The sequence below is a fragment of the Thunnus maccoyii genome, chromosome 7 (assembly GCF_910596095.1).
Source record: "Thunnus maccoyii chromosome 7, fThuMac1.1, whole genome shotgun sequence".
Classification (NCBI taxonomy): domain Eukaryota; kingdom Metazoa; phylum Chordata; class Actinopteri; order Scombriformes; family Scombridae; genus Thunnus; species Thunnus maccoyii.
Window position 1 is genome coordinate 29,791,137 of NC_056539.1, and position 12,632 is coordinate 29,803,768.

The 12,632-nt window shown below is 38.9% G+C and overlaps 1 protein-coding gene and 1 non-coding gene across 2 annotated transcripts; both read left to right on the forward strand.

Annotated features, from left to right (window-relative positions):
* Positions 1-650: 650 nt before the first annotated feature.
* Positions 651-5,060, forward strand: LOC121900516 (fetuin-B-like). The gene is made up of 7 exons (XM_042416929.1): positions 651-848; positions 1,079-1,192; positions 1,467-1,545; positions 2,033-2,199; positions 3,940-4,053; positions 4,354-4,482; positions 4,803-5,060. The coding sequence occupies exons 1-7, from the start codon at positions 651-653 to the stop codon at positions 5,058-5,060; spliced, it is 1,059 nt and encodes a 352-aa protein (XP_042272863.1).
* A 1,763-nt stretch (positions 5,061-6,823) lies between these two features.
* trnah-gug lies at positions 6,824-6,895 on the forward strand. Its single transcript has one exon. It is a non-coding gene; the product is annotated as a tRNA-His (tRNA).
* The last annotated feature ends 5,737 nt before the right edge of the window (positions 6,896-12,632 follow it).

The window sequence follows — 12,632 nt, forward strand, 5'->3', positions numbered from 1 at the left end:
ATTAGTGCAAAAAAAAAAAAAAAAGAAAGTTATGTGTGTTGCTTTAAAACATGTGTCTGGAAGATACTGAACATATGGACAGGCAGCAGAGAATTGGAGCAGCTGGTGTTTTTCTCTGTGTTTTGATCTTTTTTTTCCTTTTTTGACTCATTGAAATTCATTTGTATCTGCTGCGAATCCAATCTGACTCTCATCCTCTGCTAAGAAGCAAGCTACAAACTTTTCAGTTTACTTGATCCTCAAAACAGAGGTTTACACTGAGATATTCCTTTAAACAGGGCTCTGCAATTTGTTGCAACATTCTCAAAATTATGATCTTCTCACATTCAACAAATTAAATCATATGTACTTTGCTGAATGAGCTTGTCTTTGATTGGTTAATATCTCCTGTACCACAGTGCACTATGACCCTGCAGTCAGTCTGAGCCAGCCATTGGCCTGCAGAGCAGCAGATAGCAGCTGTTTGTTCATCCTTTGGGAGAGAGGGGAAAGTCCAGCATCAGCCTCACATGTATCTGTCTAGAAAAACCGGGCTTGCCGGTCTTGCAGCAAGAAATTTACAGACCAGGGTTAGGGTGACCAGGGTGTCATTTTTTTGTCATTTGTTTGGGTTTTTATTGTGACCTCTGTGTGTGTGTTTGTGTTTGATGATGAGTGTGTACCTGCTGGTCCTGTGTCTGGCTGTGCTGCAGCAGGGGGGCAGAGCCAGGCCAGACCCTCCAGGCTGCAATAGCCCCGAGGCGGTGAGGGTGGCAGAAGAGGCCCTGGAGCAGATCAACCGGGACCGGACACATGGATACATCCTGAGCCTCAACAGATTGTATGACCTCTCACACGCTTCTGAAAAGGTGAGGGCGAACCCACACACACACACACACACACACACACACACACACACACACGCACATGCACATAAAAAAAAAACATGGATTCTTGCCATTTTTAAAGATAAGGAAACAAGCCTTGTTTAAAAAAATAATAATGAGAAGAAAACTAGAATGAGAATTTGTTATTTTAATGTGAAGAAACACTGAATGTGTGTGTGTGTGTGTGTGTGTGTGTGTGTGTGTGTGTGTAGGAGAAAGGTGGGTTGCTCTATAAACTGACCATTGATGTCATGGAGACCAAATGCCACATCACCAGCAGGAAACCATGGAAACAATGTGAAGTCAGGGATATCGGTGATGTTCCAGTAAGTACCACATGCTGGTGTATCTTCACTTTTTTTTTTGCTTCAGTGAACTCAACTCAAAGCCAATGTATATAACTTAAATGCATTTTGAATATGGCTTTAGGTAGATACCAAAAATATGATTTATTTAGATTTTTTTAGATATTAAATCATCTTCTCAAGTCAAAATTTCAGCCAAGGGTACCCCTGTGATTTGTTTGTTTGTTGACCTGGTTAACAGTGTGGTTATATGTGCATGTGTCTATACCTATACCTGTGTGTTTGTGTCCTTCAGGTGTATGGAGAGTGTGAGGTATCTGTCTACGCTGACACTGAAATCAGACTTCAAAGCTATTCCTGTGCACTCCGTGAAGGTAGAAAGATGGGTCATTTAAACATCATTTGTGTATTTCCCATTTATTTGATATCACAAAAACACATTTAGACAGTCTGTCTGTCTGATAGGAAGTGTTGCAAGTCCATTTGGATCGCACTTTACTGCTTTGATTCTGTAAATGTTAGTGAGGTGTGAAATTAAAAATCCAAACATTGAATTTTTTTCTCTACACAGCAGGTGCTCTGTCCTAAAATGCCTCCCTGAAGCAAATCAAAATGTCATCCCTGAGTGATTTTACAGAAAATGTGACTGAAAAAATAGATTATTATGTTTTATTTTATTGAATTTGATCTAAGGAAGGAAAAGACATCTGGATGGAGTCAGTTGTCAGAGAGAAGACGGGGATACTGGGGGAGATCTGAGGGTTCATGCTGCTATCTGAGTTCATTCTTAAACAAAGAAGGTGTCTTAATTAGCTGGATAATGTTCCATTAACCTTTGACCCCACTGATCCTTGTGTTTAGTTCCCGCCACCGCAGTGGTGGATGTGTGTCCGGACTGTCCCACAGCTGATAACCTGAATGAGCCCGTCGTCAAGGAGACAGCAAACCTCTCCCTGCAGAGGTTCAATGAAGAGAGCCGCCTGGCCAACTACTTCACCCTGGAGAACATTACAAAAGCAAGTTCACAGGTAAATAAATGGATGAATAAAGCAATTAAACAATGACATGGATAACCACCTGAGCAGTGGAGACTGAGCAAAGATTTTGCTTCTCGAAACCAAGGAAATTCATTTTTCCACATATATGAAAAGTCTCCAGTTGCAGCCTGTAGCAGTGTCCCATTTCAGGAGCCTTTTCTTTTGAAGTCCACATCTCAAGACCAAATTAAATGTTAAAGAGGACATATCATGCACATTTCCAGGTCTACATTTTTATTCTGGGGCTCCACTGGAATATTTTTGTATGATTTACAGTTCAAAACTCCTTATTTATCTTTTACTGACTCTTTATGCAGCCCCTCAGTTTAGCCTCTTTCTGAAACTCCTCCCCAAGGAGCCCACTCTTTTTCTGATTGTCCAGCTTCCAGAAGCTCTGGAGGCTGCATAAACAAACAAAAGTAGTCGGATTTTGGATTGCATGAACAATCTGACATCAGTTTAATGGGGTAGTGGAGCTAACTCAGCAAAGTGAGCGTTCAGTGCACGCTGAAGCCCAGGCTTTTGACTTGAAGGCGACATTTTATACACACATTCACCTCAAGTTTGAGCATATTCAACATAGACATACAACATATAACAGTATACAAATGACAGAAAATCACAAAAAGCATGATATGTCCCCTTTAAATAAAAAGCTGTATACAGCTTCCTGAATTTGGAGGGCACAACCAGTCTGAATCTTTGGTTGGTTGTTATCAGGTTCAGCCTACTAGCCTTGAGTCCTACTGGTTACACCTTTAATAGCCATGTTCTCAAAGGACTGGCCCCTTAAGGGACACATCTTGTGTCTTTCAATTTTGATAAGCAAGAGGAACTGTGTCTTTTAACTTTTAAAAGCTAGAGTGATGAGTTTTAGCTGAGTGAGTCAGGTGAGAGGTTATGATTTGTCCCTCAGTCGTTCCATTTACACTGCTTCTCTAGCTTGTTGTTCTACATATCACAACCTCTTGACTTTGTGCTACATTGCAAATTTCTCAAAGAACTTCAGTACAAAATCGAGAGGCTGTGATATGAAGCACAACAAGCTAGTAGTGTCTGCCTATGTAAATAGATGTTTGTTGGGCAAGGAATCCAGAGTCATTACAATCCAAATGTCATTTTATCATTTTTGTTGAACACACAAAACTATTTGGTAATGTTTAGGTAACCTTCATGATTAAAAGAAACCAACACTGAATGATTGTGGGCAACATGAACTGGGACCATCTACCCCAACACACAAGGTTTTGTGGAATTTGCCACTGAGAGAAGACAATAATTATTTAAATGACTGCGAAAGACCACTTAAGTAAAATGTAAACAGAGGTTGTCTTCATCAAATGACTAAGACTATCTCACCCAAACTTTACTTGATCCTCAAAACATAGATATGAGATATTCCTTTAAACAGGGCTCTGGAATTTGTTGCAACATAATCAAAATTATGATATTCTCAAATTTTAAATCATATGTACTTTGCTAAATGAGCTTGTCTTTGATTGGTTAATATCCCCCTGTACCCCAGTGCACTATGACCCTGCAGTGAGTGAGTCAGGTAAGAGATTATGATTTGTCTCTTAATTGCATCTATGAATTGGCTATTTAACCAAATTATTTTATAATTCTTAACTTCAGTAGATTGTTTGCGGCTGTGTCGAACTCTTATAGCATTTGCGTGCCTGTGTATGTGTTTCACTATGTGCATGTGTGTGTCTCTTTGTGCTCTGTCAGTGGGTCGCGGGTCCGTCCTACTTTGTGGAGTTCACCATCGTGGAGACTGTTTGCTCAAAGAAAACAGATGCCAGTGAACTGCACAACTGCTCACCTATGGACTGTCAGTTTGCTGTAAGTATAACGCACATACATGATTTACAGTATGATACTTAGAATAAGACCTACAATAGCGACAAGTTCTTCAAGTGGGGCATCCTACAGTCTAAGACTGAGCAAGTGGGTAACAGAATGATTGAGTTGTAGGCAACACATAAACTAATTTCCAGTGGGATTGTCTAAATTTTTCAGGAACTTGAAACAAAATCATATCAAATTTGACACATTGTCGATTGAAGAAACTCTACAGCTCTAAACAAGAAGCCACCAAGCGTTAAATGCAGATCCAACTATTCTCGATTTCTCATCTCTCAGCATCGAGGCTTCTGTTTGGGCTCACACGAGGCTCATGAGGAGCAGTTTGAAATCAGACTCCCTGTCGGAAAGAAGGACAGCTCATTTCGGAAGCCCGTGGAGGTGAAGTGTGAGATCTACGAGCCTCAGGTAACCGCTTCAACTGCAGTGCTGCACCACACCGCAGGAGTTAATATAATCTGAAATTTAAATGGGTGGAAACATCAAATTAGTCCTTCTAATCCATCTGTTATTCTATTCATTGTGTCACGGAGAAACTGAGGCTTTTAGTGATGAACGCAGAGAGAAATATCACCTAATTCTGCAGCTTTACAGAGCTTCTTTGTCTCTTTACGCTGATTGTTTTGGTTTTATGGTTCAGTCTCACTGCTCTCATCGATGTCTTCCTTTTAAATAGAAGCTGGAATAGTTTGTCAAACTGTCTTTTTCTGTTTTCTCTTCCTCTGTAGGCTGCTGCTGCAGAGGAACAGGCCCATGCAAAGGCAGACAGTGGGCACACTGGGCATCAGCACCACAACCACACACACCTGCACCCACATGAACATGTGCACTCAACCACACCCAGCTCAGACCACACTGTATCCAAGCCCAGGGTCTCCTTAGGGACTGTGGTGGATCAGCCTGCATCTCCCAGATCTGCCCCAGCAGCCAGCTCCTGCCCCGGCCCTCGCAGACACAATCTGGGTTTAGACAGACTCAAGCTCTGATTGGCCAGACCAAATCAGCTGATCTTTGTTTAGGTGCTCAAAAACATCTTTCCTGCATGTTCAAATAAGTTATGAAAGACATGAAATTGTAATTTAGAAGTAAAATGTGTGATGACCATAATAATCCTTGTAAATAATCAGATTAAAGTTATTGTTTGAAATCTTTTACAGTACATGGATGTTGTTTCATTTCCTTCAAGAGAATGAATTAAGAGGGAATTATTTTGCAGATTGAATCTTTCATTATTATTATTAACTACACATTAATAGAACAATAAAAGCTAACTTACACTATGCATTTTTGAGCAGTACATCAATAGTAACACCACTGGTTTATGTTTTAGTGATTCTTAAAGGAAAATGAATGAACATGTATAGTTCAGGCTATATTCTGTTGTTCACCAGCTAACATTTGTCAGGAAATAACGCTTCAGTGTTTCATAACTGCTTTATTTTAGGTCAAAGTTTCTCATGTTTTATCGATTTATTATGAAAGATTTGGAACAGTTTCAGCAAAATCATTTGTGAGCCATAATACCAATTGCTGTAAAGTATTATTATATTATATCATAACAGAGGTAATATGTGTAGAGTTTACAGAAAATGTTTACCTTTATTATACCTTTTGGCAATAACAATATAGTTGTTGTTTTTTTTCTACATTTCATTTCATTTCACAGCCAAAAATCACCTTAAATCTGAAAACAAATTTAACAATTTTTTTGCAATAATTTGACATTTTGAAACTTAATGTTTGGTCTGCTGCAGCACTTGCACCCTCTAATGGCCAGCTGAAGGTTTTGGTGTAATGGGTCCTTCACCAGATAACTGACAAAATGTCATATAATTTAGTTTCAATCTTAGTCATCTGAAATTAAGTTAGTGAAACTTGAGCAGGACCTTTTTCAAATTTTTACACTCTCACTTACAATGTTATGGCCCCATCCAACAAAGGACAGACAGATGAGAAAACTCAGACAAAAACATATTTTTATAATTTGATTCACATGTTACTGATTAAACATATCAAAAAGAGTAATGCATTATTTTTTTTTACATAAATCATTCATGTGGTATTTTCCCCAAGTGTTGATAATATTTATCCTGTAACCTTTAAAAGACTGGTTTCTATTTTGGTGCCAGCGCACGTGAGTGTGTGAAGCAGCTGCGGTTGTTAATGCAGATCAGGTGACACACACACAGTGATATTCTGATACTGGCTTCGGTATGAAACTAGCTTTAATAACATCATGTTATGTCATAATATCAATTATATCTTTTATAACTGCAACATTAAATTCACTCTTGTCTCCCTTTTAGCACCCGGTGCACCTTCGTTACTGCTGGAAGAAAATAACAACAATAAAAGCTGGTTAACGATAAATTAGATGTTGAGTCGAACATTATAAACACCATAATTTAATCTTTAGTCAAAGCATTAAAAAACCTTTCTCCCTCTGAAATCACACCTTCAGCCTTGCTGAATATGTCGGAAAACATCCTTCCTGAAAACGAACAGAAAGCAAGATGTAATTAGGCCTGTTTAAGTCTTCTTTTGATATATAGTTGAATACGGCGAGCGATTAATCAGGTCTGATATCATTAATACGGGCTATTTTGTATAGTTAACATGCTATTGGAATAGAATGACCATATTTCATAAAAGGCCATTATATGACACTGACAAATTCCGTCTCATTCACTGACTGATGTAGGTACTGGATCAAGTCCCCAAGTATACTGATTAGTCCTGAGGACAGCTCGCCGTGATCGTATAGTGGTTAGTACTCTGCGTTGTGGCCGCAGCAACCCCGGTTCGAATCCGGGTCACGGCAGACTTTTGAGGATCACTGCGGCTCCTGCACAATGCAGTTATAGTAAAGTATTTGACGTTGTCACAGCGTGCAAAGACCTTAAAACCACGTGTTTAGACAGCAAACGTAGCGAGTGTTCCTTCTGTGGGCCTTTTCCAAAGCAGATCCTCCCCACTCACACTTAGTCACGGAGGGCACTTCTCACAGCTGAATGAAGTTCCCTTCATTAAGATAGAGGGTATAAATACAGCGGCAGGCTTTGGGACGAACCTCAATCTCCGGCGGAAACAGGAAAACTTTTCGTCACCATGATTTCCAGTCAGCATCTGTCAGCAGCTGTATATAAATATTTAAAAACTTATATAGTATATAATTAGTTACAGTCAGTGGTCGGGAGCGACAAGGGTTGCCATCATCCGCCAGCTATTGCAAGATGAGAGAAGAAGATCTTCCAGTGGGTATAGACCCCATCAGGACACTCCTTGCATAGTGATCCTTTTGTACAAGTGAGACATTTTTCAGTCGTGCCATTGAAAAGATCTATTTTTAAAGACCACTTGTTCTGCTGCAATTCAAAAAGCTTTTCCCTCTGGCGTCACTATTCACATCAAATATCCCGGGTTATATTGTCATTTGCTAAATCTCACATGTAAATAACAATACAAAGGCACAGTAATACTTCAAGTATTACGAGCCTGTTGTGCATTAATAGAATATATCTGTGGTAATTAGGTCAGGTGAAGATGTTGAGGCTGTGTGGGGTTTGGGGGGTCATTGGAGCTGGAATGAGAAGTTCCTGAGGGACCTGGGAGTATGGTGGGGCTTGACATACATGAGGCAATGAGTACAGTAGGAGTTACAGACGGCTTACACCCCATTGCCTCATGCATGTCAAGATAAAATGGCCATATGGAGGGGGTTTCCTCCCCCTGGTCTGTTCCAGACCCAGTAGAAGGTCTTCTTAGTTCCTTATGCAAACAATGGCATGTTAGAAATGTCACTGCAGCATTTAAGACAAGACGTTTACTCTGTGACAACAAATTTACCTTGTATTTCTTTTTAGGTTCTCCCATTTTTTTGCGGCTTATTTAGGTGACAGAACATCCTCAACGTCCAATTCCTTGACAATGAACCTGTTAATCAATATGTCAGAGAGGATAGTGAAGAAAATGTTTAGGTAAGAAACATCATCTCTAATACACAGCACTAATAATAGCCTATCAGTGTGGGCAGTGAGGTGACAGACTCATTACATTCACTCTACAGTAGGCCGAAGCCCATAGAGAAAAATAAATACTAATATTATAAAACTGAAATTACTCCCAAGCGTCTTTGTTTGCATTTCTTTTCTTTATAACCATCTTATCATTTTGCATTCTTATGTTTATAAGCTGCTTGGTTTTAACAACAGTCTCTGTTAATATACAAGACTTTACAATCAAATGAACACGTCTACCGTTTTCTACAAATACAATATAACTTTTAAGTTTTTAATATCTGCGTGGAAATATTAAATGTCTATGTTAGTTTGAGCAGTTTATGAGTAAATATTTGTACAGGTTGTTGCACGGTGCTCAGTGAGTCAGCATCGATGCAGGGTCGCTGTTAGAGGGTTTTATAACCGACTTCCACTCCCCACTAATTGGTTTGGGATGACACTTAATATGGCTCCACGTGAAGATGGAGTGGAGGTGGGTAGGGAGAGAGTGCAGGGGCTACTTTGGAAAAGCCCCCTTATGTGTCTACGCTGGAGGCGTTCAGGTGCAGTGTTGAGCGTAGGTAGCTAATAAACATGACTGTAGTGACGCGCGTAAAACAGAGGAGAATAGACTTGAAGCGTAAGTGAACGCTTCAGGTCGCGGAGACGCGGCTGAGACGCGAGCCTGCGTGCAGACAGCTGTAGCCTATCTGTTGCGTGTGACACGCTTGCTGTCTAGACACGGGGTTAGGCTTTGAAGAAGATGATTCACTTGAGGCTTTGAAGATACTGGTGCTAACAGATAATCACAACACAGCATTAGAGCTGCTTGCCACAAATTGACTTAATAGCCTGCAGCAGCAGCAGCATCCAAGTGGATTATTTTGGGCAACTTTATACTTTTGCTCCAATAGGGAAATAGTGTATACATTATATTGCACCACATTTAATGCATCTAGATACGTTAAACAATAAGCACATAAAATCTGAGGCAGACTACTTAACAATAAACCTTATAGGCCTGTAGACGTTTTTAAATTTGGCAGCACATTCACATTAATGCACATGAAAGGGACTACTTCTTTGTTCTCAGAAATGTAGAACTGACATCACTGTATTACTTTTGAGTGAAGGATTTCAATTCTCCACTTCTAATACTTCCATCACTAAAGAATGAATGTGGTGACTAAAAGCAAGAAAGACCACATGTGAAGTACATCACAATCACAAAGGAATCTGCAGACAAGGTCATGTGTACAATGTTACAGAAATTTTGAACTCATCAATGCAGAAACTCCAGGAGATATGGATGCATCTTATGCAAAAAAAAAGATTTATTGACAAACACAAACCTGATCGATCAAGGAGACAACAGTTACATATCAAAGTGCCGGTGTTGGCACAGTGAAATGCCACATCAAATCTGAAGGAAAAGAGTTGAACCACTCTCAGACGACCTTGTCCCTAGTCACAACATCGCTATAAAAATGTTTATTTTATAGCACTGTCTCTATGGCAACAATCAAAAAAGCCAGGTTCTCTCGGCAGGGAGGAAGGCAGACAGTTGTCTGTTCCTCACTATCTGCTGGAGCATTTCATACATGGCACGTATTTGAAAACTGGAGCATTTTCATATATGACACATATATGAAAATTCCTCCACATATAATACCAGTTGAAAACATGTCTGTTAGTCATGACGTCTACAGCTCTCAAAGGAAAAATAAATAGATCATTGTAATTATAATATAAGAGTTTTATACAAGTGATCTCCAGTTTTCCACTTGCTTCGTCACACCCCCTGGTGAATACACAACAAAAGAAAATAACAGCGATGCATTTCAGATTTTCTGACCCAACAAAATAGTGAGCTGGAGTTATTGTGTGTGTGCGTGAAGACATATCTCATCTCATCGTACCTGCATTATATCAGACTGAAAATTCATCACACCTCTTGCCCTTGACAGGTTTACTGCAGCATGTTAGGCTGTTAGGGGAGTCGAGAGGCCCACAACAGAGGAGCATTGCTGTGATTTGTGGTGACAATTTCACAGGCAAGTTATGAACGAAGCATCCAAGTGTGCTCGGTAGACTGTGAGAGAATGTGAAACAGTTCAGGAGAAGAACAAACCTATTGGACTTCAGTATGGTAAACCGGCTGAATACGAATTAATTTAGTCATTTATAAAAGAGTCTTCTGGCTGACAAGCAACAAAGCAACTCATTTGTACTGTTACACAACACAGAAGGATTTCAAGGAAAAGAAAATATAGTAGCTAACTCTATACTGTATGTAATTAATTTAAGACAGATGTCTCTAATGTGCAAGTAAATGTTTTATTGTCTTTGACGCAATTATATGTATATTTAAAAGCTGTAACATTCACTCTGTAAAAATAAATAACCTAGAGGTCAAGAAAAAGAATAAAACATATGCAATTGTGAATTTCCTAATATTATTAAATTTGAGCTCTGTGTGTTTTAACCGATTCAAATAACATTCAAATGTAATCAACATTATGCAATTATTATATCACAGTCAAGAAAACTGTGTCTTCACTCATTTATCTCTTTTTAAAAAGTAATTCATACGAAATATGAAACTGATAGAGAAACATATTTTACACTGTTGTGGCGAATTCACATAATTCATTCTGCACTTCATAAAGTGTCCACATGGTGTCACCCTTACTTTTGTTTTCACTTTACATCCTCCACAACTAAAGCTCCCTCTGAACAGCATATTGAAATAATGATGTTTGTTTTCCTCTTGTCATGAAATGTATTGCCTGTTCATTTGTGACGATTTATATGTTCTACCAATGTTTCTTGGCTTTGCTGCTGATGAAGCGGTGCCAGAAACACATATAACACGTGACTTCTTATGTGAGAAAATGGAAAAACTTAAACCCTTTATGTACGGAGGCTGATTCACAACTCAGCTGTATTAATGTGCAACAGAAAATAATGAGATTCACATTTATTCTAAGGGGAGCCTGATGAACCCTGTGCTGAAATGTGTTTTTCGCACAGTTGCACATGTGAATAAATACATAGAAATGTATGAAAAAGACACAAGCCTCTCAATGTGCGACAGCGTGTTTTTGTTTTTTGCCATTGTATGAGTCCCGCTGCTGTCAGGACCTGAGAAGGTACTTTTGTGAATGCATGAAGCAACATTATTTTTTTAAAGAAACTTGTACTTTCTTCTGAAGTACAGTAAGTTTAAAAGCAATTAGTGTCTGAGTGTGAAATGTAAATTGGGCTGTATACATTGTGTTCAGTTTCTGATATGTTTTTAATATCATTAGTAGTCAATGTCAGTGGTTCTCAACTGGGAGACCAGGACGTCAGGACCTAACAAGGGGTCCTGACACTGTTGTCACACAGAATAATGCATATTTTTAAAGTTTTCTTCAAATCTTCAAAAGAAACAATCATAAATCACTCTTCGATTGGACTGCACATAACCTATGATGGGAGGTCACATGTAGAAAATTTTATTTTAAGGTGTCCCATGCCAAAGTGGTTGGGAATCTCTGGATTATTTAAATTTTATTTCATAGACTGCACTGGTATTCTCAGAGATTGTCACATTTTTCAACAGAACCCTATACTTAACCTAAGAATATTTGGAAAGAAGCAATACTAAAATACAAATTTCACTTTATCATGTATTCAGACAACTTCTTTATGATTTTCCTTTAGCTTATGAGGGCTGTTTGGTTTCTTGAAATGACTGTAAACTGCTCCATAAGTTGGTAATGTCTGACTTGCAATGTGAACTGTTCCACCTTGTAACTTTTGAACTGTTCAGCAGGTTGATCCATATTGTTGGTGTAGTAGCTCTCAGTGATCCAGTTCATTTTCTGATTGATCATAGACCTAATCATTTAAACTGTGCTATAGTCCAAGTCACATGAGTCAGTTGTACCCTTGGTTCTTTTTTAATGCTTTTTTTTGACTTAGACGTCATTAGCAAAGCATTAAAAATAGTTGAAGTGATGCAACAACTGAGTTATCACTGAGCCCTGTGAAGTCATTTTAAGACTAATTAAACCAAAAAACACTAAAAAGGGATCCTCTCTTCCTAACATCCAGGCCGTCTTTCTAAATGCTCGGCATTACTTTGTTACCAAATGAAAGTATTCAAATGAATCCTTTTCTCAGCTTTCCATTTCAACAAACAAAATGAAGAGTCATTTAACTGTTTAACTGTTCCTTAATTAACAAAGGGTTGAACAAGTCTCGTATGTGCACAGATAATGGATTTTGTTGGCTTTACAAGTCTTTGTAATTGTATCAGAAGCAGATTGTATGTGTGCTAATTCCCAATTGCGTTCATATTCTGTGTTGTTACACGGCCTCAAGCAACATTAGAAATGTGTTGTTGTCATCGTTTGTCCCGCTGCTTCCTTTCTTATCTGTCTTCTCTGAAATTCTCTGAGGACAGCCAGATACTACCCTCGTAGTGTGCCCCACATTCTTTGAAAATTGCCATTATTAATTCAGCTTAAGAGGATCTCAATATGTGTAAGGCTCTGCATGTGAGTGTGTGCA

What these genes read in the sequence shown, in the direction of transcription:
- LOC121900516 (XM_042416929.1), top strand. Translation starts at nt 651, where the DNA reads ATGAGTGTGTACCTGCTGGTCCTGTGTCTGGCTGTGCTGCAGCAGGGG. An exon ending in TTACAAAAGCAAGTTCACAG is followed by an intron (nt 2,200 to 3,939) that starts GTAAATAAATGG and finishes GTGCTCTGTCAG; the next exon opens with TGGGTCGCGGGTCCGTCCTA. An exon ending in CTATGGACTGTCAGTTTGCT is followed by an intron (nt 4,054 to 4,353) that starts GTAAGTATAACG and finishes CTCATCTCTCAG; the next exon opens with CATCGAGGCTTCTGTTTGGG.